At 43.6% G+C, this 25037-nt stretch overlaps 1 protein-coding gene across 2 annotated transcripts in view; it reads left to right on the top strand.

Annotated features, from left to right (window-relative positions):
* Positions 1-723: 723 nt before the first annotated feature.
* Positions 724-25037, top strand: part of Psmf1 (proteasome inhibitor subunit 1) — a 33457-nt gene continuing 9143 nt past the window's right edge. Inside the window, exons 1-4 of one of the 2 annotated variants that reach the window (XM_076851645.2) lie at positions 724-989; positions 7185-7337; positions 8420-8502; positions 18650-18835. In XM_076851645.2, the coding sequence (XP_076707760.2) occupies positions 861-989; positions 7185-7337; positions 8420-8502; positions 18650-18835 (551 nt within the window). In that variant the 5' untranslated portion in view covers positions 724-860. The remainder of the gene's footprint in view (positions 990-7184; positions 7338-8419; positions 8503-18649; positions 18836-25037) is intronic. The other variant, XM_076851646.2, reaches the window with a different exon arrangement.

Here is a 25037-nt window from a genome sequence, read left to right as displayed (position 1 = left end):
GGAGATAGGTTTAAAAAAAGAGAGAGAGAGAGAGAGAGATTAAATTAGGTAGTGGGTCAGAGTTTCAGTTCTAAACTTCACAGCTCCCATCTTCTTAGGAAAGTAGCTTCAACTCTGATCAGTTTTGTCACTTGCAAAATGGGGATGATAACAGAACATAAGATTTGTTGAAAGAACAATGTAAGCTTTTGGCACAGGATGCAGCACCCAACAAACACCATAATAAAAGGTATCCTAGGAACCAGACTGGTAGATTCCAGTACCATTTCTGCCATTCACTGGCTGGCAGTGTCGTCGAGGTCAAATTGTCCCTTTGTACCTCGATTTTCCTTAGTGGTATTAATAATATCACTTGGGGGGGGGTGTCAACAAATGTAGACAAGAAAAGGATTTAGAATAAGGGGACTCGTGGCAAGCACTGCATACGTGCTAATAAATGTATTTTCCCCACACTTCCTAAGTTGTTTCCCGGCTTAGCACCACCCACTTTGCGGATGGGAAGTCTAGTTTGCAGCGAGGTGTCCTCTCCCAGGACTCAGCGCTCAGCGCGCAGCGGTCCTGCAGGCTGCGGAGAGAACGCGATCCCGGCTCTGAGAGGCCACGCCCCGTGCGCGGACTCCCTCTGGGAACCCTTCAGTGCCCCGCTCGCGTTTCCAGCCCGGCACTCTTAGAGAAGCTGCGCTGCCGTTTGGAACTACTTCCGGCGGCTGCTCTGACGCCCCCGGACAGCTCCCTTTGGGGCGCCGGGAGAGACCCGGCAGAAGCAGCGGGAGGGCGGGGCGGAGTAATAGCCACGCGTGGGCGGAGCCATCCCTGAAGTGTTACCTTCCTCCTTCCGCCCGCAGGAGCCGAGCGCACTGATGGCGGGCTTGGAGGTGCTCTACGAGTCGGCGGCGCCGTCCATCACCTGCACGCAGGACGCGCTGGTCTGCTTCCTGCACTGGGAGGTGGTGACGCACGGCTACTACGGCCTGGGTACCGGCGACCAGGTACGCCGCGGAGCCGTCCGCTGGGGAGGGGGGAGCTGTCTTCTGCCGAAACCCGGAGGCCGAAGACTTGGTCCCGAGCGCCTGGCCTCTGCCCGCCGCCCCAGGTCCGGGCCCGGGGGATCCTGACGCCGCTGGGGCCCGGGACCCCTCCCCACGCAGCTGGCACAGCCTGGTTTGTAAACCGGGGGACAGAAAGTCTTCAGCTCCGCCTGGCGGTCGCTCGGGCCAGGATTCTGTGGATCTGACCCCGAGACAGGGTGTATCTCCCCAGAGTCCTCACCCCACTTGCTCCCCCTAAACTCTGGCCACACAGTCACGGAGCGGGGATGGGGAGGCCGGACTCAAAACTGCACCCATTCCCACCTCGAGCCTCCACGGGCATCTGGATCCGAACATGAGGTTTTGGGTGGGCTCACACACTCTTACCTTTTACTGAAGGGCTCTGGGCACAGTCGCCCCGTCATCATCAGCTCACACACACATGTACCCATACATCCTGGATGTGAGGGTTAGGTTAGGATTCCTAGCTATAGTTTTCCCCACAGGGTTAGCCCCTCCTGTTCTCCCATCCCTAGGTTCTGCTTCTTAATAGCTGGAGGCCTGTTGATGTCCCCACAGAGCCCCCAGGACATCTGGACTCAGCCCATCTCACGAATGTCTCCCTTCCCTGTCCCTTCCCTGTGACCCCCATCACATCAGCCTTCCTATGAAAACTGGACCTGGCCCCTTTGTTTCCCATCTGCTCCTTCCAGCCACACTCCCACATACACACAGACACTCAGGACTCCAGGCCTGACCCTCGCTGTCCCAGTCCCCTCATTCTCAGAACCAAGACCAGCTCTGAGGAGCAAGCCACCCCACCCCTTGTGTCTCCCAGTGAGATTTTAACCTTCCTCTCATTTTTTACTACTTTATTTTTCAAGCCCCGAACCCATTTTTATCTTTCTCAGGTTTATAGCTTTCTGGACCCTCCTTCCCCGCCCCCGCAAATGCTTTACACATTCCAAGCATTTAGCCAGATATCCCCCTGAATCATTGCTACTGCTTCTATTCCTCTCTCCCATAGAACTAGGACCAAGACCACCACACCCCTTTAGCACTACCCCCATCAGCAGAATCAGAGCACAGGAACTATCATTGACCTCTGTCCCCCCTCCCCACCAAGTCTCAGTTATTTCACTGGGACCCCAGGTGTGTGCTCAGCAGCCCACTGATACCTCCAAGGGCACACATCCTTCATAGCTTACAAGGGCTCCAGGAGGAAACAAGCAGCAACAACAACACACCCTCCCACATACACCCCTAGAGAAGAAAAGGCTGGAAAGCAGAGTCAGCAACAGCAACCCCCCCACACACACACAGACACACACACAGGGGAACATTTCTTCCTCCCAGCAGTTCAGACCTTGGGACCCAGGAGAGATGCTGCCTTCCCCCACTCCCCAGTGTCAGAGTCCCCTTTCACTGCACATTTCCTCCAACAGGAACCCTATGGCTCCTGACTTGCTCCGCTCTGGCTTTCCAGTCTTTAACAGCTCTTTCACTTGGCCCAGTCATTTCATATTAACTTCTCCTGGGAAGTTCTTCAGAGAGCCCATGTGTGGGATGGGGCAGGGTGTGGAGTAAGACGTGGATTTGCTCTGAAGCTTGCCCATTGGTCGCACTCTTCAGATGGAGCAAATCCATCCTGTCCTCAAGCCCCTCCCCACCTTATTGCCTGCCGGCTCGTTCTCTGCCCCACTATCATAACCCCTCCTCTCCCCCAGGACCAGGATCTTGTCACAGAGGGCTTACCTGGCCCCCTGCTCACCATTTCACAGGCATATATGAACCCTGCAGAACTGCTCCCCCACTTGTCCCCCCGCACATCCTGTCAGCGCCTGTGTCTGTCACTTTGCCAGGTTATGGATGTCAGTTCTTATGGGTTAGTGTCTTCCCTGGCATCACCCTCTTGCAAAATACTCTAGGCCCCCAAAATTTTCAGATGGAATGTGAAAACAAATCACAAATCTCACTTCAATAGTAGTTAAAAAAAAAAAAAAAAAAAAAGATCTGTGACAGATTCCCAAAGTCTACCTCCTCAGTTAATGGTAACGGGTCAAGCTCCTGTGGAACAGAAAAAAATGTCAGCTCCACACATCTCTGGGGAGGCTAAAGAGCTGGGGGATGGGAGTTTTGGAAGGCACTGTCCCCCTGTCCACCTCAGCGCTCAACCTTACATGCCCTCAAAGGAATGAGTGTCGGGACTGCCAACAGAGTCTGCTGTATTTGTGCTTCTTTTTGCTTTTTCTCCTGAAGTGGCTGCAGGCTCAGGTTGTACTTGACCTCTGCTCACATTGGTTGAGGGTGCTCATATTCAGAGCAGAAGCCGCCTGGAGCAGTGTCTTTCCTGTTAGTTTATTGAGGTTTAATATTCAGACTGGAGCCAGCAGAATTGGCTGAGTCCATAGTGTTTGCCAAGTTCAGAGGATGTTTGTGTTGCTGCTCTAGTTACCTCCTGCCCCCATCTTCCTGGGGGTGATAAGAGGGAAACAGTGTCCCCAGAGTGTCTGTTTGACTAACACATCAACAGTTGAGTAGAGAGCAAGGCTGTCTGCTCTCTTTAGTTTAACCTCCTCTGGCGCAGTAGGATGGTCTGTAAAACTTGACTGAAGAGTAGCACTTCTGTTGGCCTCAACTGAAGTCTAGCATTTGAATTTGGATTTCTTTCTTGAAGTCAGCACCACTCCTCATAAGAGCTTTATAGCTATGTCAGGCAGGTTAAGTGGCAGGGGATGGAGATGGCTGTAGAGTTAAATTAGAGAATTGGTTTTGTGTTGTGCTGTGGGGATTTAAGGATTATAAGAAAGGGAAAATGCCCAGAACGATCTGTTTCGTTTCTCTGGCTGAAGCCCAAAGGCACTGGGGTGAACACTCAGCTATTAAAGAATGTTTCCTCCCCGGGGTTTTGAGGATTTTTCTCAAGAAAAATTTTCATGGGGCCAGTTTGGTGGACCTGGCTGGGAAAAATCTCCAGCCATGTAGCTGAGAATTCTGAATCTCAAATCCAGCTTTATATCTCATGTGCTGTGACCTTGCGTGAGTGTCAGCTCCCCCAGGTCTTAGAGTTTTCATCCAAGGGTGTCAAACTACATGACTGTGCACTTTGGCTACATTCCAACTGTAGCTTTCTGGGACACTTGATATTTGAGCTGAGGGCCTCGGTGCAATTGAATGCCATGTTTGGCTTGATAACACCAGAGCCTGTCTCATAGTGCCACCTCTGTTTTCTGGGGAACATAGGTCCCATTTCAGCAAGAGGCATCGTTCTTCCAGAACTTTACTCTGGAAGCAAAGGTGGTGAGCAGCCAGGTTTCCCACATTCTAGTTCTGGTAGCTGAGTGCTGTATACGAGGGCGTAATAGAAATTAAAAGACCCCTCGATAGAGCAAAGATAAGGCATGTCATCAAATCCCTGGCTTCCGAAGTAAAACTTCACCCACAGCAGTAAACATGTAACAGGAAGTGTACCCTGTTCAGAATGGGAGATGGTTTCTCCTTCTCCCTTAGTGGACCGATTGGTTAGTTTCACTTTTGTTTTTTGTCCCTCTGTTTCGTTTCGGGAGTATGAGTTGATTTGTCATCCAGCCAGTTTTTAAACCACTGCCAATTGCGATATCCTGAATTTGACTTGTGACCACTCCTCCTAATGAATTCCTGAGCACCAGGGTGACCAAAGAGGAGAAACTAAGCAGTCCTCGATTGTGGCCTCCCATTGTCCTTACTGTGTGTTTTGCGTTTTTGGCCTTTGCTGGTGTTCTTCTCTGGTCCCATTCCTTCCCATCATACTTTTATTAATACAGATCTTCCCAGTCTGCCTGCTCCATGCTGAGCAATATAAATATGCATCCATAAAAAGATGAACATTGGTACTGGGGATGTGGCTCAGTGGTGGAGCGCTCGCCTAGCACGTGTGAGGCACTGGGTTCGATCCTCAGCATCATGTAGAAATAAACATTAGGGTATTATGTCCACCTACAACTAAAAGAAATTTAAAAAAAAGACATATATCATTTTCTGTGTGCTTTTTAAATTGTTTACACTAATGGTGCTGATCTGTAAATTTCATTTTTTCTGGATTTTAAATCATATTTTTTACTTTGATTAGTAATATTGCAATTAGATCTACCTTGCTCATTCTGGTTGCTAGAAAGTAAGCCACTGTGAATGTACTTTGCCCTTTACCTCCTCTTTGGCTGCCTTAGCCAAGGCTGTGATGAAGATCCCTTGTCCTATCTCTGCACAAGATTCTTCCAGAAGTAGGGAATTTGGGTTATGGGATATTGACTCACCTAATTTTACTAAGTACTACCAGATTCCTCCTTAAAGGGGCTATTTAAATTTTAAAAACTCCCTAAAGGAGTTTAAATGCCCACCAGCAGTGCCTGGAGGTCTCCCATACAAGTCTGGTAAAAAATACATATATAAATAAATAACAAATGAGTAACACCGGTCTGACAGGTGTGTGTAACCCTGCTATCTCATTATTTCAGCCTGACTTTTCATTTTTCTGCAGCCTAGCAAATGTCTTTTCCTAGCTGTGATGTCTTGACTTCATATTGCCTGTTGTTGAGCAGAAGCTGTAAAATATCAGCAGTTTCAATGGCGGTATTTTTATCTTGTATAGATCTTGTTTAAGAAATCTCCCCCTTGCCCCCAGAAATCACTGTTCATTTTTACTGTAGAAATGAGTTGAACTATTTCTCAAACTTTAGTGTGTGAAAGTAAAGTTCCAAGTTGTCTAAAAAGGAAAAGAAAGGAGAAACATCATAACTCACAGTAAGATGCATTTTACACCAGTGAGGGTGGGTAAGATGAAAAAGTCAGATGAAAACAGTGTTGCTGACCAGGTGGAACAGCAGGGGCTCTCCCCAGGGCTAGTGGCAGTGGACATTGTCACTTCTTTAGTAAACAATTTGATTTTATCTTATCAATAAAAGGTTCTACCTCCAGGCATAGAAATTAATTCAAATGTGTGACAGGTGTGTCCGGGATGTTCATAGCATTATTTATAATAGCAAAGTAAGTGAACTGGAAACTTGTCTGTCTCCACCAGCCAGTGAGCGAGTCTTGAAGCCCATTCGCACAGTGGAGCGCCACGTAGTGGTGAATGTGAATCAGCTATAGCAAAAGCATTGAAGCACTGGCAGAGATTAATCTCTTAAAAAGAGTCACGTGAAAATGGCAACTGGTGGAAGTGATGCTGTTCATGTTAAATTCAGAAACATTGGAAACTGTATTTTTATGGTTGCATGTATAGTAATACAACTTATAGGAAAAGTGAGAAAAAAAGTTTTTTAAAAATACAGAGTAGTATTACTCTTGAAGAGAAAGAAGGGATAATTTGGAGATTTGCTACCCAAGGCTTTTGTGATGATTGCAATGTTCTTTTTCCTAAGCAATTTGTAGCCACATACACCTTCCTCCCTCCTTCCCTCTCTCTCTCTCTACCCCCCATATATGTATTTTTATATATATATATATTATGTATATGTTTTAGTTAATATATATTAAATATATATTATGTTATATATTAATATATATTAAATATATATTATGTATATGTTTTAGTCGTAGATGGACACAATACCTTTATTTATTTTTATGCAGTATTGAGAATCAAACCCAGTGCCTCACATGTGCTAGGCAATCAAGTGTTCTATCACTGAGCCACAACCCCAGCCCTCCGCTTTGTATTTTTTAAAATCTTGTATATATATTACATTTTAGGTATATGTGAAAATCGTCTGTAACTTTTGTTAAACAATTGGTGTTTTTAGTCAACATTTTGGTGACCCTGTGGCACATGGATCAAGGTCCAAACCCTGAAAATCAGTGCTTTAGAATTCCACAGTGTCCCTTAAGCTAATTAGCTTTATTCTTGGCAGTGATGGAGAGGGAGATGATTATTAAACTGAGATTGCAGGTTCTTGGCAGGTGTCAGTGCTGTGTCATAAAGACAGCCAGGGGGGAGAGAACATTCCAGATACCTGGGCCCCAGACCTCTAACTGGTGCATGACCTTGGACAGGTCACTCTCTTGACCTCCATAGCCTTGTCTGTGAAGTGAGAGGTGCAGATAGATCATCTGTAAGATTCTTTATAGGTCCCTGTTCTGAGGTCATGATCTTTCTCCTCAATCCTGATGTCTTCTCAGCCAGGTCCCAGTGATAAGAAGTCAGAGCTGCTGCCAGCTGGGTGGAACAACAGTAAAGACCTGTATGTCCTCCGGTATGAGTCCAAGGATGGCTCCAGGAAGCTCCTTGTGAAAGCCATCACCATGGAGACCAGCATGATCATTAATGTGCTGGTGAGTCTCAGACCTGTGGGGTTTGCGGATGGCGGTGGGCATTGGGGTGGCTGTTCCAAAACCCATTTAACAGTGACTGCAGAGCTGCAAGTATCCCTGAAGCCTTTGCCAAGTGACCCTACTTCAAGAGCTTTATCCTGAGGCGAGAACCCTAAACATAGAAATGCTTTGTGCACAAAGATGGTCGCTGCCTGGATTATAAAGGAGGGTCTTCTCTCCACAGGTTAAAGAAATCAAGGCAAGCCATTCAGGGACAATGCAGGAAGAAAGGCTGTTGTAGCCCCAGTGGGCTGCTTTTAGCTTTGTAAGCAAGCAACGTTCTTGCTGCCTTGGAACCTGTACACTTGATGTTTTGTGCTGTAATCCCCACCCTCTCCCATCTGCCACCTCACGTACATACGCAGCCTCCACCTCCTCTTCAGTCTGCCTGACTCCCCCTCTTTTGTCACTTACTCAGAAATACATTCCTACTACCCACCCCACCTGCCAGAAAAATCTAAATCCTGCTTCTCTACTTCATCATTTTATTTTCATGCCAGCTTGTGATTTTGTCCTTACTGGTGCTTTGCTTTAATGTCAGTGATCTGCTACTGAAGCACCAGGAGGGCAGTAGCTTGCTTTTTGTTAAGTTTTGTCTTGTGGTCCGTGTGTTGTAAGGTATCCTGCAGAATGTGATTTGCTGCCCTTTGCTTTTCTCACTCTGTTTTGGAGGCCTTCATCTGGGAGCACACATAGGTATACCTCATTTGCTTTAACTTCTACATAGTATTCCATTATCCTTTCTCTGTTGACGAACATTTAGATCTTGTATCAGACAGGATTCTTAGTTGCAAACCAGAAAATTACATACCTGCATCCAATCTGCAAAAGAACCTGGGAAATAGATTGTCTGGCCTTGGAAAGGCAGTATTTCTACATCAAGGAAGTCCCAAGCATTAGAAGACTGTGTCATGTATTACAAAGAGTCCTCATCGGTGTCTCTTTGAACATCCGTATTTTTTAGGTTGTATGCTGTTCTTCCCACCCATGCACTCATTAGCCCAGAAATACCCCGTCTCTCATTTTCTATTTCACTTTTCTAGGAATATGGCTCGCAGCAGGTGGCAGACTTGACCCTGAACTTGGATGATTATATCAGTGCAGAAGACCTGCGTGACTTCCACAGGTACTTCTAAATGATGTCTTTTTTCCAAACTGAGAACCAATGGCAAGAAATAAAGAATGAGGTTTTGGCATCCAGAGACTCAAGGGAGATTAACAAATTTTTTCACTCCTTAGCACAAACAGTTCTCAATTCTCTTTTCTGGTTTTTTGTTAGTATTTTGTTTCTGTTAAAGGCAGGATTCACATAGGAAATGCCACATGAAATAAAATGATGCAGTCAGGAGTCCACAGTGCTGCAGTGGCTCCAGAGTAAAGGTGGGCCCAGGCCATTGGCTCAGTCAGGAGTAGGCTTCCTGCAGGACCTATGCCTGATCAGAGTTCCCATGAACCCCCACTCCACAGATGCTGTGCCTCCCCCCTCTTCTTTTGGCACCAGAATGATGCCTCCGTTATAGTCAGTGAACCTGTGTGACAGATCATGATCCCACATCATGGAGTCCACATGAGGGCTCACTCTTGGTGTTACACATTCTGAGGGTTTGGGCAGGTGTGTAATGCCGTGTCGCCACTACTGCAGAATCATGTGGAGTAGTTTCCCTTCCATAAAAACCCTGTGTTCTGCGTGTACGTTCCCCTCCCTCAGTCCCTGGCAACCACTGGTCTTTTTACTGTCTCCATGGTTTTGCCTTTTCAGAAGGTCGTGCAGCTGGAATATGATTCCATGCAAACTGTCTTCCAAGGTGGCTGCACCATTGCATCCCCCCAGGATTGAAGGCGGGAGCTCATGTCATTCTGCACCTTTGTCAGTGTTTTAGATTTAGGCCATTCTAACGGTGGTACCCTCATTGCTTAATTTTCAGTTTCTTGGAGACATGTTGGGAAGTATCTTTGCTTATGCTTATTTGCTGTTCATATTTCTTCTTTAATGTAGTATCTGTGCAGATCCTTTGCTCACTTTTAAAATGGGTTGTTTTAGAAGTTCATTGTATATTTTGGTTAGCAGTCTTTTATATGACAAGTGTTTTGCAAATATTTTCTCCAGTCTGTTGCTTGTTTTCTCATTCTAAATCCTAAACTTTTTTATTTTGAAATGTGCAGCACCACAGAAGAAATGGTTTGCAAAAATACTCAGTGAACACCCAATTGCCCATCACTTAGATTCGCCGATTTTTAATGTTTTGCCACTTTTGCTTAATTTTCTTAAATTTTTTTGTTGTCCTTGAACCATCTGAGAATGATTTGCAGATTTCATGAACTTTCATCCCTACACACTGCAGCGTGCATCTCCTTGTTCTTACAGGGCATCCTCTGACCTGACCTTAATACCGTATTCACACTTGGAAGTGCAGCACTGACACAATGCTGTCATTTAATACTCAGCCCAAGATCAGATTCCCGCAGTCATCCCAACAGCGTCCTCTGTAGCTGCTCCTTTAGTTTTCCCATATCCATCCATCCATCCCCAAATCACACGTTGCATTTTCATGTCTCTTTACTTCCCTTTATTCCAGCAGTTTCCTAGACTTTCCTTTTGTTGCTTTTCAAGACAGACAGACACACACAGACACACACACACACACACACACACAAACACACACAGTATGTATATAACTTGTTTGTTTTTTCTGGTGCTGGAGATTGAATCACAGAGTCTCGTGCATGCCAGGCAAGTGCACTAAGACAGAGACATACCTACCCCCAGCCTTCATGTTGACATTTGTGAAGACTCAAGATTGGTTGTGCAATATGTGCAGATCGTTTCCATATGATTGGCTTCATCCAGTTGTTTCTGCCTCGTTAGATTCAGGTTGAACATTGCTGAGAACAACAGTTCATAGTTGAGCCGTGTCCTCCTCAGTGCTTCACATCCGGGACCCAGTCTGTCTTATCACTGGTGTTCTTAAATTTGATCATGTGGTGAAGACAGTGTCCACCAGATTTCTGTGTCATAGGGCATCTGTGTTTAATAAATAATCTGGGATCCTGTTAGCAGCCTATGGATGTTCTGTTTCCTGACGGTCTTTTGCCCAGTGATTCAACATCTATATATGATTCTTGCCTGCATCCGTTGTTACAGAGATGATTATAAAATAGTCATTTTCTATGTCTATCATTTTTTTCTACATTTTTAGTTACCATTTTTTTTCCTGCCCCATTATTTTTAGTTTATTAAATGTCAGTATAGACTGGTGGATTTGGATTCTTTTTTATCAGTCTTTGAATGTTTAAGTTGTCCCAGAGTGGGAGTCACTGCAAGCTGCCTCCTTTATCCTTTTGACAACATCCTTGAGCATTTTCTATTTTCTGGCAGAATATGATGTTCTGAGTGTACCTTGTGCTTGCCTTGCCTATGGCTGGGAATCAACCATTCCCCTGAGAGCCATAATTTCTCTTAGTGGAGAATAGTGTTTAAAATCCAAAGTCTGGGCCCCAGGCATGCTCATTAATATGAAGGTGTCATAGCTTCTGTGCCCTTTGAGTGAATAGAGCCCAGGAATAATTTTTTTCATTAGATTTTGAGTTCAAACTGATACCTCTGTTTTAAATCTAACATCACAGGATTCTTCTTATTCTAAACTTACATTTCCCTTCTCCTGCAGCAAGAACTCTGATTCCCAACAGCATCAATTTATTTACTCATTCACTTGATCCGAAAATTTGCAGTTTCTGAACTGCCCACCACTGTCTACCAAGATTAAGCCCACTAAATACAGATCCAGATGTGATTTCTTCCCAGTTCTTTTTGTTCTTTGACTGTTTCCTATCGAGAATGTATGTAGTCAAAAGTATTATGTTCAAAACTTAGATTAATATTTTTTTTAAATCAGTGTACTGGAGTTATCTGTTTACTTTATTCCATTTTAGGAACAACTTTTCCCCCATCCTTTTTGACCTCAGGATTCTGGAGGAAGCTTTGCATCACTATAAATTCACCGTCATCAAAGATTAACTGAACTAGGAATGGCCCACGACCCCTATTGTGTTGATTTGTCTCGTCAGCAGTAACCACCTTGGACTCACTCCTCAGACTTCCACACCACCCACCTGCATCATTCAGGCCACCTGCTCTTTGTCTCTCCCCTCTTCCATGCAGACTCTGAGCAGGTCCTTTATGGACGTCCCTCCTGCTTACCCACCCTTAGTGGCTTTCCCACATGGTGGTAGGACCCGTCTTTTTAAAAGATTGATTAGATCATGATTATAACTCTTACTTAAAAGCGTCCAGGGATACCACCTCATGCCCATTAGGATGACTACTGTGAAGCAAGAGAGGGAACATGGAGAAACTTGAACCTCTGTGTGGGAAGGGGATGTGAAAAGCAAAATGACAGTTTCTCAGAAACTAAATTCACCGTAAAAACCCAACAGTTCTCTTTGGGCCACCCCAGCCCCAGTTGTCCCTCCACCCTTGCCTTGACCTGGGAAGGTAGGAAGCCTTGTCCCCGCTCATTACTCTATATAAGTGGGGTCAACATCCCACCTCTTTTTATAAAAGATATTAACCCCAGACTTTATTGTCCTGGAGATAATCCAGGATGACCTTGAAGTGAGATGTGCAAATCAGCAGATAAAACAGGCAGCATCACTGTTCCGTGTGGGCTTAGATGGGGGGTCTCCTTCAACCAGGGGATAGTGTCTATGGACCTGGAAAAGATGTGGATGCTTTGTACTGGGGAGGGGGCAGTGAACTTCAGAAAATTGGAGAATTTGTATGGTTTATTCAGAAGTGTCAAATTTCAGTGAGCCCAGCCCAGCCCAGATTATCAAGGACTGCAGAACAGAGGGGCTCACAGTGAACAGAAGACTGATTCCATGAATAGTAACAGGTACAGGTACATTTGGATCAGTGGGAAATGGCCTTCAAACTGGCCCTTAATCAAGGGGATACCAACTTTCATATGCTGGTAGAAGCAATGTCCAGGCACTTATCAAACCACAGCTACCAGGAACTGCTAATAATTAGTAATATCAGGGACCCTCCAAAAGCCTTTAAAAGATGACCTATGCCAAATAGTCACATGTAGTTTTTAAACACTTAGTGCACTTTTACTTATTGTGAACTGTGAAAAATATGTCCTTTATTAAGGTTTCCTTTTACGTTTTGGTTTGTTAAGAAGAGTGGGTTTTATAGCAAAACTGTTAAGCTTCTCAAGTCTCTTATTGAATAGGAACATTGAAAAGTAGGGGCATATATTTTTAGAACAAAAAAGTTATTGGATATCCTCTAAACATTGCACCCATTTCAAGGATGAGTTATTTAAAACACCAGCTTTGTAGCTAGCGTCTATGAAGCTATCTTCTGTATGAATTTTGTAATATTTCATGGAAGGCTTAATGGGAGATGTTCTTTGCTTAAATTTAGATATTGCCAACTAAAGCAATAACCACCAAAAAAAAAAAAAAAAAAACCCAGAAACTTGGTCATTGCCAACAACAATTTTGGGTGTTTGTGACTTCAAGAATGACTGAATTTATTGAGTGACTGCCATTAAGATTTCCCAAGAAACAAATCATCCTAAGGCCTTGTTTCATTACCAAAAAAGATTACCAGAATTATAGAACAGAATGCAATCTGTAATGTAACGTCAAGTTTTAGAAAAAAAACTGCTTTATTTTCAGATGGTGCTCTTAAGATTTGTTATTAATGTGGATTATATTGAAAGAAAATTTAGAACTGAGGCATTGAATATTTATTTTTGAATCCACCATGTTAAATGTTGAGAAGTATAATTTGAGTTATAAAGTCATAATAAACATTGATCTAATTTTTTAAAAAATATTTATTTTTTAGTTGTAGTTGGACACAATACCTTTATTTTATTTATTTATTTTTATGTGGTGCTGACAATCAAACCCAGGGCCTCACATGTGCTAGGCAAGGGCTCTATCACTGAGCCACAACCCCAGCCCTGATCTAATTATTTTAAAAAATAATTTTGGTGAACATAGTGAAGGTGATTCAAATTGAAATCGTATAGTAATATGCAATCCTAAGTTGTAGATCCTAGGTACTCAGCTGAAGTGAAAATCCTAGGTGGTACTTCTATTTGAAGTTTGTGTGTGTTCTCAAAGTTTCTGAACACGATTCGCATAGCCTTATTAAATATCAAAAGTTAAATGACAGAGAAGTGATTACAGCTTTATTCAGAAATGTTAAGGTGGAATTTATTTATGTGTCATAAGTGGTACCCACTTCTACTTTTTACTGTAGGGTGATTAATTGGTAAATTTTTCTTTTAGAATTCACCTCTTCTTAAATATTACCTCTTGAATAAAACTTACATAAATGTTAACAGATTTTTGGAGTTTTAGAAAATTAAAATACTGTCAAATGTGGATTACTGTCAAAAAAAAAAAAGGTGTGAAGTTTCAGTTTGGGTAAATGAAGATGTTCTGGAGAGGGGCTTTGGTGATGGTTGGACAACAGTGCAAGTGTCCTTCCTGTCACTGAACTTTCCACTTGAAAGTGCTTAAGATGGTAAATTTTACCACAGTAAGAAAAAAAATATTTTTAGTTCTTAAAAATAAAACCCATCAGTGAATATTCATAGCTCCAGAATAAAGAACAAAATCCTTGATGGGCCTTGAAGCCTGAGGTCCACCCCCACCCAGCCTTCTCACTCTCCTTCCCATACCTGTCCATCTGAGCCACCTGCCGCTTTCCTTCTGCCTCTTCAGATCCCTTCCCCTAGGCCTAGAGCATTCTTCCCAACCTCCCACGGCCAACTCCCATCCATTCACTGAACCCTCTAATTCAAATGTCAGTTCCGCAGAGAAGCCTCCCCTGGCCACCATGATGGGGGTTTTAAAGTCTTGTAGGATTTCCTGAGGATTTTCTGATTAGCTTCTTGGAGTTTTTCTTCCCCACTGTCAGAGGCTGCCTGGAGGGCAGGACCCTGTCTGTTGTCATACTAAGTAGACAAGGAAGGAAGGGCCAGGCGCTGGGCCTTGCAGAGAGCTGCTCTCCTGGGTGATGCACATGCTTGACCCCTGGTCCCCTTGATGCTAAGAGAAGGCCATTTGGAATGTGGTCTCTTTCTTGACTTCATTCTAGAATTCCACTGGGAGAGAGATTGACAAAACCAATGGGAGAACCCAGGAGCTGTCCAGGCCGCTCACGCTCATTAGAGCCTGGAATATCCCTGCAAGCCCAGGGAGAGTTGTTTTTCTGAATACGCTCGCTGGTTCCTGGGGTTTGTGTGTGGGGGAGGATGTTCTGTCTTGTTCTGTTTTCCTGTTTGATTACTGTGGAGTGAGAGCCGCAGTAGCACTGCCAGAGCGGTGTACTGAGAACAGGAGGAGCAGCCCTGGAGAGCCAGTCTGGACCAGCTCTAGGAATATGCAAATGAAAAACTCTCCATCTCCAGGAATCGTCTCCATGGAGACCTCACCACGCCCAGCCCTTCCCCTCAGCTTCAGCCGCAGCTGCTCCGCCTCCTTCCTCCATCTGGCCCTCCCTTAGTCACTGCAGCCGGCTTCCCTCCTCTTGGTAGGACCCTGTTGTGCCCCTCCATGGGTACGCTGTGACTTCGAAGGAGTGTCGGCCTACTTGGGTCCTTTCTGCCATGCCTTTTCTCTGTCAGACGGGATGATGGGTGGTCTTTTGCCACCACCAAAACCCAATCCAGGACTTGGCGTTCTTCTGTCAGGCCCAAGTTCTACTGATACACACCTACCTGGAGGGACACAGCCTCTACCGAGTCACACAGCTCCTCTGATGGAAAGAGGAGAGCAGTGAGCTTTATCCCCACCACGATGGGGCGGGAAGCCGCAGAGTGGCCCAGGTTCCCCGTGTGTGTGTGTGTGTGTGTGTGTGTGTGTGTGTGTGTGTGGTGGGGGGGGGCAGAGGCATGGAGGCATGGGCCACGGGCTCCCAGACCTGCGCAGCCATCGCAGCCTGTGCGCTTCTTGCTGGTGGAGCTCTCCTCGGTGAGGCTCTTCGGGCTTGGCTTTGGTAAGAGCGGAGCTGCTGTGGCCGGAGGACCCAGGCCGGCCTCCGCCCAGCTCCTCGCCTGCCCTCCCAGCCTCCTGTGCTGGAGAAGCCTGAAACTCCCGCCTAACCTTGTATCTCCAAGTCACTTTACAGCTTTACAATAATAATAATGATTTTTAATGAAACTTTTTGTTTTGAGATCATTGTGGACTTAATGTGCAGTTCTAAGAAACTCTTGATGCTCTTCACTAAATTGAGGAAGTTTTCCTCTGTTCTTAGTAGACCCTTGTAGCCATTTTACATTTTACTCAGTGATATGCTGCGTCTTCCAGAACTATCCTGCAGTATCACACGCAGGTTGTTAACTAGATGCAGTGAAGCCAAACACTTTCATCACCACAAGGATCTCTGCTGATGCTCTTTTGTAGCTATACCCAACCTTAACTTTCTAACCCCCTGGGAATTTGTTCTCATTTCTAGAATTTTTTTCATTTCAAACATTTTGACGTTTATAAATGGAATTACATAACGTGTAATCTTTTGAGATTGGCTTTTCTCAACATAATATCCTTGTGGTCCATCTGAGTCGTATGTACATTAATATTTGTTCATTCTATTTGCTGAGCAGTATTTCATGGTGTGAATGTGCCATAACTTAACCATCTGTTGGTTAAAGGACACCTGGACGGTTTCCAGCTTTGGGCTATTACAGATAGAAGTGCTGTGAGCATTCCTGCCCAAGCTTATGGGTGGTGGTAAGTTTCGTGTCTCTGGGATAAATGCCTAAGAGAACAATGATAATCTCATGTTTAGTTTTATAAGACATAGCCAAAATCTTTGTTCCAGAGTGTCTGTTCCTTTTTGTACCCACCACTGGTGTGCACATGACGCACATCTTTGCATCTTTGCCAGCATTTGTTTATATGTGATTATTCTGATAGATGTGCAGTGATGTCTTATAAAGGTTTTAATTTGCAATTTTTTTGGTAGATTTTGTTGGGAATTTCAAGGTAGTCTGTTATGTCATAGGCAAATAGAGACTGTTTTATTCCTCACTTTCTAATCTTTAGGTGTCTTCTTTTTCTTGCCTTATTGAAGTGCCTGTATTAGGGTACATAAGTTGGTGAGAGAATGTCTACCCTTGTTCCCAACACTAGGAGCAAGGTGTTTGGTTCTCCACCAGTAGGTGTCTTGGTAGGTGTGGGTGTTTTGTTGGTGCTCTTTACTAAACTGAGGAAGTTTTCCTCTGTTCTTAGTTCCCTCCTTCCTTAATTTGTTAAGGTGTTTTTTTTTTTTTTTTTTAATCATGAATGGATTTATCTTGTTGGGTTTTGTTTGTTTGTTTGTTTTTGGTACCAGGGGTTGAACCCAGACATGTTTAACCACTGAACCACATCCCTAGCCTTTTTTATTTTTTATTTTGAGACAGGATCTTGCTAAGTTGCTGAGGCTGGCCTTAAACTTGTGATTCTCCTGCCTCAGCCTCCCAAGTCACTGGGATTACAGACGGGTGCCACCACACCCAGCTATCCTATCAATTAGTGTCCACTGTTCTTTCTGTACAATAGACATGATCATATGAACTTTATAGTTTATTGATATGGTAGATTACATGGATTAATTTGTGATTTTTAGACTATCCTTGCATATCTAGAATAAATTCTATGGTATATAATTTTTAGATTTTTTGAATTTAGTTGATTAATGTTTTGTTTGGGGGGGTTGCTTCTAAATTCATAGGTGATGCTAGTCTGTAGGGATTTTTTTTTTGTACTTTGTCTGATTTTGATATTCGACTAATGCTGACTTATAAACTGACTTTGGAAGCGATCTCTCCTCTTACATTTTCTGGGAGCAACAGTAAAATTGGTGTAAATTCTTGTAGACTTAAAAGTAATCATCTACAACTGAAGATTTGGGTGAAGGGCTTGCTTAAGTATGAATTCAGTTACTCTAAGAGAACTATTTAGATTATATATTTCAGAAATGTTTTAGTTATAGTTTAGGAAGAATCAGTTATTCTAAGTTTTTGGATTAAGTTTTTCTTAGCGTTCGCTTATCCTTTCAGTGGTTATAGATCTTTTATAATATTCCATTTCATTCTTAGTGTCTTATCTTTTTTTATGTTTGTCAATTTTAATAGAAGTTTGTCAATGTTATTCATTTTTTGAAGGACCAACTTTTTGTTTCATTAATTTTCTCGTATTGTTTTCAGTGTTACTGGTTTCTTTCTTACTTATTTCTTTACCTCTGCTTACTTTGGGTTTAATTTGCTTTCCTTTTTCTAGGTTCTTCTTTGTGTGTGTGGGGGGCGGGAGGGTGCTGGGGATTGAACCCAGGGCCTTGTCCATGCGAGGCAAGCACTCTACCAACTGAGCTATCTCCCCAGCCCGTTTTCCAGGTTCTTGAGGTCAGAATTTTGGTTATTGATCTGAAGCCTTTCCTGTTTTCCGATGCACGCACTGAATGTGATTGTTTCCTCTCAGCAGTCCTTAGCTAGACCCCACATGTTTTAATATGTTGTTCTCATTCTAATTCAGTATGGTATAATTTTTTTCAGGACTTCTTTTTTGATTCTTGGATTATCTAGAAGTGTGCTTTGTTTAATGTCCCTGTATTTAAAGACTTCCTTTTTGTTGCATTGCTAATGGGACTCCGTATGGTCAGGGAACACATTCTGTGTGATTTCAGTTATGTGCTTTGCCCTGTGGCCCAGACCGTGGCTCGTGGTAAAACCCCAGGAGATTGGAGTCCCAGCCTGCCCAGCGCTTCAGCCGCACCCCGTTGCTTGTCTCTCAGGCAGAAAAAGGAGCCCCAGGCAGGAAGGGACAGAAGATAGGATCAGCCTTCCCAGTGACCCCCAGTTCCTGACAGCAGTGGGCCCTAAGCCCACAGAGCCCAGATCAGGAACAGCTTCACCCTTCCATGACCCTTCCCATGACACGGGGTGATGAACACACAATGAGGCTGCAGGAGGGGTGGGGTGCAGGCAGAGGCAGCCAGTCCAGGCCCTGTGCCCCCACACCCTCACCTCTTTCTAATGGGGTGGTAAGTGAGGAGGGGCAACTCAGATGCCTAAGAAGCTTAGGCCCAAATCTCGGAGACAGCGCCGGGCTGTTGCCCCCCTCACCCAGGTCCGCCGGACGGCCCGATCCCACCGCTGCAGACAGCCCAAGGGCCATCACGGCCGCCCCCGCCGCCGCTGCCAGAACACGGCATGCAGGGTTGCCAGAGGACTGCGAGAAGCTACTGACTCCTCATCTCCTTCCCGCAGGACCTACAAGAACAGTGAGGAGCTCCGGTCTCGGATCCTGTCTGGAATCATCTCACCCATCCATGAGCAGTGGGACAAGGCTAGTGTGAGCAGTCCCCATCGGGAGTTCCCCCCTGCCACAGCCAGAGAGGTGGACCCCCTCCGGATTCCCTCTCACCATCCGCACACCAGCCGGCAGCCTCCCTGGTGAGTACAGTCCCCTACAGGTGGCCCGTGCCTCTGCTGCAGGATCCAGCCATCCTCCCCAGCCGGCCGCTCTGCCACCTCCCTGGCCTCCAAATGTCTTCAACAGAACAGTCCAAGTCTTGGTGTATCCAGGCAGAAAAGGGAGACACAGGTGGTTCTGAAGGCTGCGTGGTCTCCTCTCCAGAGGCCGCGCACAGCTGGAGTCTGTCCCAGGTCATTTCTCTGGGGCTTGCATGCAGCAGTCGAGGGTACTGCCCAGGCGTTGAGTCAGCTGTTCATTCCAGAGCTCTTGGTACAGGGCCTGGACCCAGGCTTTTTGGCAAAATGCAAAGATGTAGAAGGACTTTTGGGAAGGGGATACATTCCAGTGTTCCTTGTGTTTCATTTTGTCTTGACCTCTCCGACAACTTAGAAGTTGTCCAAAACAGCATGCTGCATGAGGGAGCCACATCCAGGGTCTCTGCAGGTTAGATTGGCAGCATTAGATTGCAGGCTTCTGCTCTGAAGAAGGCAACAGACCAGGGACCTTAGTCTCTAGCTGAGCACTTCCCAGTCTGGAGCCCACGCTGAGTAGTAAGGCTGGGGTTGACAGGGCAGAAGGGACAGTTCCCTGTGGGGCTTGTAAGCGCTCGATAAATGTGAACTGCCATTGCTTTTTTACTCTGATTTGCAATTATATACCTCTATTTAAGTAATAGGAGATAAGCCTATTTGGCAAACATCTTTGAAAATATTAGGTCCTGTTGTGAGAGTGGAGAACAATAAGGAGTGATTGAAAAAGTTGGGAAGGGTGTATCTGATGTAACCTCCTATTTCACAGAAGGGAACAGAAGTAAGACCTGCTTAAGGTCACCAGCCATTCATAAAGAGGCAGAGCTGGGCCTCCAGATGTCCTCACTCCCTATGAAGTCCTCTGGCTGTGATCTAATTAGAGTACGGTGGCAAGATTTAAGAAAATAATTCCCAGAGAGCAGTTGAGGGGGGAGATTTTTAGACCTGAAGTAAAAATTTTTAGACCCTGAGCAGCCATCGAGGTATATCCCTGGCCGGTGCACTGACACACCCACATTCTACCTGTCTCACACCTGGAAACCTTCAAATGCACACCCAAGTCGGGTGTCTGCCCTAACATTAGATAGAGACGTCTGTCTTCCAGAGTGTGGGTGCGCTGTGTCTAGAGCCTGTTGAGGGAGCCTTATCTGCCACTGGGTTTGTGTCCTGCTGCTGTTAGATGCTGGGTGCTCTGGGTTAGAAGTACAGCTGGAGAGGAAGGGCCACTGGAGTGGGGAATTAGGCGTTGATGGCAGGTCTGTCCCTCTCCCAAGTGCTCTAGGAAAGACGAGCAAAGACTGTCTATCAGGAAAGGATTTGGTTTGGTTTTTCTATCTAAGCCTAACTTTTTATTCTTGTTATTTTAAGTCTCATCCACTTCCCTTTGCTCATCTGTCCTCAGATAGTCAGGAAACTGCCCCAAATCTTGTTCCTTGTTTTTTTGTTTTGTTTTGTTTTTTTGTTTTCCTAATATTTTCTTAGTTGTAGTTGGACACAGTATCTTTTATTTATTTATTTTTATGTGGTGCTGAGGATCAGCACCAGAACCTCTCATATGCGAGGCAGGCGCTCTGCCACTGAGCCCCAGCCCATAGTCCCTTGTTTTGAAAAACCAGTTTTTCCTGAGCTTAGCCAGCTTCTCTAAAAATACACTTTTAGATATAAAACTCTTGTTTATGTGATTCTAAATTCACTATTAATCTCAGTTTTTACATGTGATTTTTGAATGATCCCAAGAGTTTGTGTTCGATTTTCTTTTTAATATTTATAATCCATTTACTAAAGTGCTAAACATCTTTTTTAGTATCTGATATTTGATTATTATTTTTCTTCTTTTGTCTGACCACCATGGGGTATTTCAAGCATTTGTAATTTCTTATTGTAAATAGTGTCTGTCTCTGTGTGTGTGTGTGTGTGTGTGTGTGTGTGTTTCCTTATACTTTTTTTTTCTTATGCTTCCCTTACTCTTGAATTGTACCCCCTTTGCTGGTGAATCACAACTTTTTGGCCTCAAGAATGCTCTTGCACTCTCAAAAACTTACTGGAGCCTCCAAAGAGCCCTTATGGATGTCTACCAACACTTACTACATTAGAAATCACAACTCAGACTTTAAAAATACCCAGTTACTCATGCATTTAAAAATAGCAACCCATTTTATGTTAGCCTAAATAACAAACTTTGATGAAAATATCTTTTCAAAACAAAAAAAAATTAGTGAGAAGAGTGATATAGTTTTGCATTTTAAAAAATTTATTTAATATCTGACTTAATAGAAGATAGCTAGATTCAGTTTGTCTGTCTGTCTGTCTGTCTGGTGCTGGGGTGGAACCAGGGCCTCCTGCATTCTGAGCACATGCTCTACCCCTGAACTACACCCCAGCTGGATTCTCGCTTGTGCCTGTGAAATTCAGTCTTTAGGGGACTTGTTTTTATGAAAGCTTTACACAGTATTTTATTGGAAAAAAGAGTAGTTTAATAACTTTTTCAAATATTCTTTGTGTGTCTATTCTTCTTTGCTATTACACAAAACTTAACAACTGATAGTTTCTTGAAGGGTTGGTGGCGTGAAATCTGAATCCATATCTGTGAACTTTGCATACATCTGTTACATTAAAATCTACTGTGGATCCGGCTTTTTGAATGGATCCCCTCCCTATGCACGATATTGGAAGATCAGGTTATTTGGCCATTTGGAAAATATCGATTAACAGATATGGTAAAAGATGATACATTTCATTTTATAATATCCCAAAATCACTTTCATTGGTAATTCTCATCAGAATACTAGAATGCCATCAAGCTCATGTTGGAAACAAATTTCCAAATTGACTATTTTTTGCTTAAAGTTTTGAATTTTATCATTGACTACAAATACTGTCCCTTGTTTTCCTTGAAGTAACAGGATACTTTTTTAAAAAATATTTTTAGTTGTAGATGGACATAATACCTTTATTTTGTTTAGTTTTGTTGTTGTTGTTGTTGTTTGTTTGTTTATTGTTGTTCTGGGGATCGAACCCAGTGCCTTGTGCATGCTAGGCAAGCACTCTACCACTGAACCACAACCCCAGCCCAGTAACAGGACACTCTGTCTTGGAGAAAATATCAACTGCCAAGTCAAGTAATCATGGTTTGTCATTCTTTCTAGTAGAAACAGTTTTCCTTGCACAAATGGGCAGTTCAGGTAAAAACTTAAACAACTGCATGAGTACTTTTTTTCCAAGATAACTATATGCAATAGAAGTGCTGTGTGTATACAGTATTTCCCATGTCATCACACAATATTAAAAAGACATGTACTCAAAAATTGAGATTGAAATTTTTAAAAAATTGATGTTTACTCATCTGTCCAGGAAGCGAGGGGGCGATGTGAGGGAGGCATGTGACCACTAGGTGGCGCTACTGCTTTGGTTCATGCTGAGACCTTAGCTGCTCACCCACCCCGGCTTCTGCACTCTCAACGCAGATGGCAACACAGTGGAAAAAGCCAAAGGCTTCTAAGAAAAAGTAGAGGCCAGAGGTCTTTTTTTTTTTTTTTTTTTTTTTAAAGTTTTTGTTTGTTTGGATGTTTGTTTATTTGTGTTTGGATTTGCTGGCTATTTGGATTTCTTCTTTTGTGAAGATATAATTCAATCTTTTGTCCATTTTCTCTGTTGGTTCACCTGGCATTTTATGACTTGCAGGCATTCCTTATATATTCTGAACTTTGCCAGATATTTATATTATGAATCTCTCTTCCCACTGTGGCTTGTCTTTCTACTCCGTGCATGGTGGGTTTTTTATTAAAACATTCTAGATTTTTAATAGAATCTAGCTTATTAGTCTTTCCCTATATAGTTGATAATTGTTTTGATTTGTTTAAGAAACATATTTTCTTTAAGAAGTTTGTCATTTTACCTTTTTAGATCTTCAATCCACTTAGAATAAATTTTTATGTGCAGGACAGAATTCATAGTTTTCCATATTGGTAGCCAGTTCATTCAGTAGCATATTTTGAAAAGAATATCTTCTACATATGCCACCTGAATAATTTTCATTTTTTATTACTTGTGAAACTAATATTACTTATTCCTAAATTTTACTCTTTCTTTTCCTCTTGAAGCCAAATAATCTTGAACCTTATAGTTCTTCCCCATGGACAGCAAAGTGAGTTCAATAATATTTCTATATGTCGTGTTTAATTATTGAGCACTACCTGTTCTCGACAACCTGCTAGGCATTTATCCACATGTTCTTATTTAATATCTCAACACCTCCATCAGATCAGTAAGAGCTATCTCCATTTAACATGCAAGGAAGCTGAGGTTCTTATACAGTTAGCTTCATCACAGCCAGTAAGAAGCAAAAGTTGTGTTATAATAATAGTAGAATATTGGCTCTACTTCTTGACTGCTTTGTGATGTAGTAGGCAGGGTGCTGCAATAAACATTCTCTTTTAATGTCTGTGACAGTCCTGAGAAATAGACAATATTATCTGTATTTTATGGAAGAAAAGACTAGGCCTTGGAGATCTTGTGACTTCCGCAGGGTCATAGAGCTATTAATTGGTGAAGCCAGAATTGGAACTTGAGGCTAACTAAAGCCTTTGCTTTTTTCCCCAAGTCATTTTGTTTAAGTGTCCCTCATGTGTCCCTAGGCACGGAATACACGATGAGATATGGCCCAACCTTCAAGGAATGGCTAATTGCCTTTTTGGTCCATATCGTAAGTCTTTTTTAAAAAACAGTGACAGAAATATGTCTGAGATGTGCTGAAATTCAGAGAAGAGCAATTAGCCTGAAGTGGGACAGGATAGAAGGAAAGACTTCACAGAGATAATGCCTAAGCCAAACTTTAAAAGACCAAGAAAAACATTATGACATTGGGGAAATTGGCTTTTATGGCCAAGGGAAAAGTGGGTACCAGTGGAGCCATGAAACCATCTTGTGTGTACGTTGGTGGGCAGAGAACGTTGTGCCAGCATGTAAAGGGAGAAAAGGCAAATAAACACAGGACCCGACCCCAGGGGCAGTGTGTGCTGCGGGGCTGATTCCATCCTTGGGTGATCCTTGGGAGCCATCAGAATGTTTTGAAAAACGACCTGGTTGGAACCCCCAGATTTTTTTTTCTCTGAAGGAATCCAATAAGATTGTGACAGTTAACATGCTAACATGATTAATATTAAATGAGTCCTAACTGTCCAGGAGTTACATTAAGTGTAAAATACATGTAAACCTAGTCCCTCTTAATCCTTATAACAAGACAAGGAGGCAGCTGCTGTCCTTATCCTCATTTCCTAGAAAAGAAAACTGAGCACAAGAGGTTGATGAGCTTGCCCAAAGCAGTGCAGCTCATGAGCATTAGAGCCGGATTCAGCCTTAGTGTTTTCTCCTCCTGACATGTATGTCAGCACTTTCAGAAGAGATGATGACCATGGCTTTAATTTTTCAACAAAGGAAGAGAAAGTCCAAGTGGCTGGAACCCAGTACACCATTGGGTAGAGGGAAGAGGTGCCACAGTGGTGTTGGCGCAGGCCAGTTACATAGAGCCTTGGGGCCAAGGTCACGGGCAGTGGGAAGCCACTGGGGGTTCTGTCAAGGAAGGGGACTTTGTATTATTCACATTTAAAATTTTTAAAAATCCCCTTGGAAAAGTACCAAAAGACAACAGAGAGGAAGGCGCTCAGAACGAACTCCTGGCCTTCCTTGCAAACTGTCCATAAGCGGATCTGATCCTGAAACAGTGTGTCAAACACTTCCAGGCTAGAGCCCCAGGAGAGCCCACCGTCCAGGTCCCCGACTGACCCCCCGATAGCACATACATGGCACAGATCTTAGTAGTACCACAAAGGCTTTAAAAACAGAACTGACGTTGAAACCAGAAGCTGGAGCCCAAATGCAACTGGGTTAATTGCCTGCTAAAATAAAAATACCAAGATTCTCCCTTAGTTTCATAGCAAAATGTTCACCATGTCTGGGATAAAGTCCAAAATTACTGGGCGTAAAAGAACCAAGAAAATTTCAGCTCACAAAAAGACAGTCAACAGATGCCAATACCAAGATGACACACATGTTAGAATTATTTGACAAAGACTTTAAAGCAGCTATTATAAAAATACTACAAGACGGGAAGGTGTACATAGTCTTGAAATGAATGATGGATAGGAAGACAAAG

This window comes from Callospermophilus lateralis, chromosome 3, assembly GCF_048772815.1.
Source record: "Callospermophilus lateralis isolate mCalLat2 chromosome 3, mCalLat2.hap1, whole genome shotgun sequence".
NCBI lineage: Eukaryota > Metazoa > Chordata > Mammalia > Rodentia > Sciuridae > Callospermophilus > Callospermophilus lateralis.
Note: the sequence above shows the minus strand (reverse complement) of the source record. Positions and strands in the feature narration are given on the sequence as shown.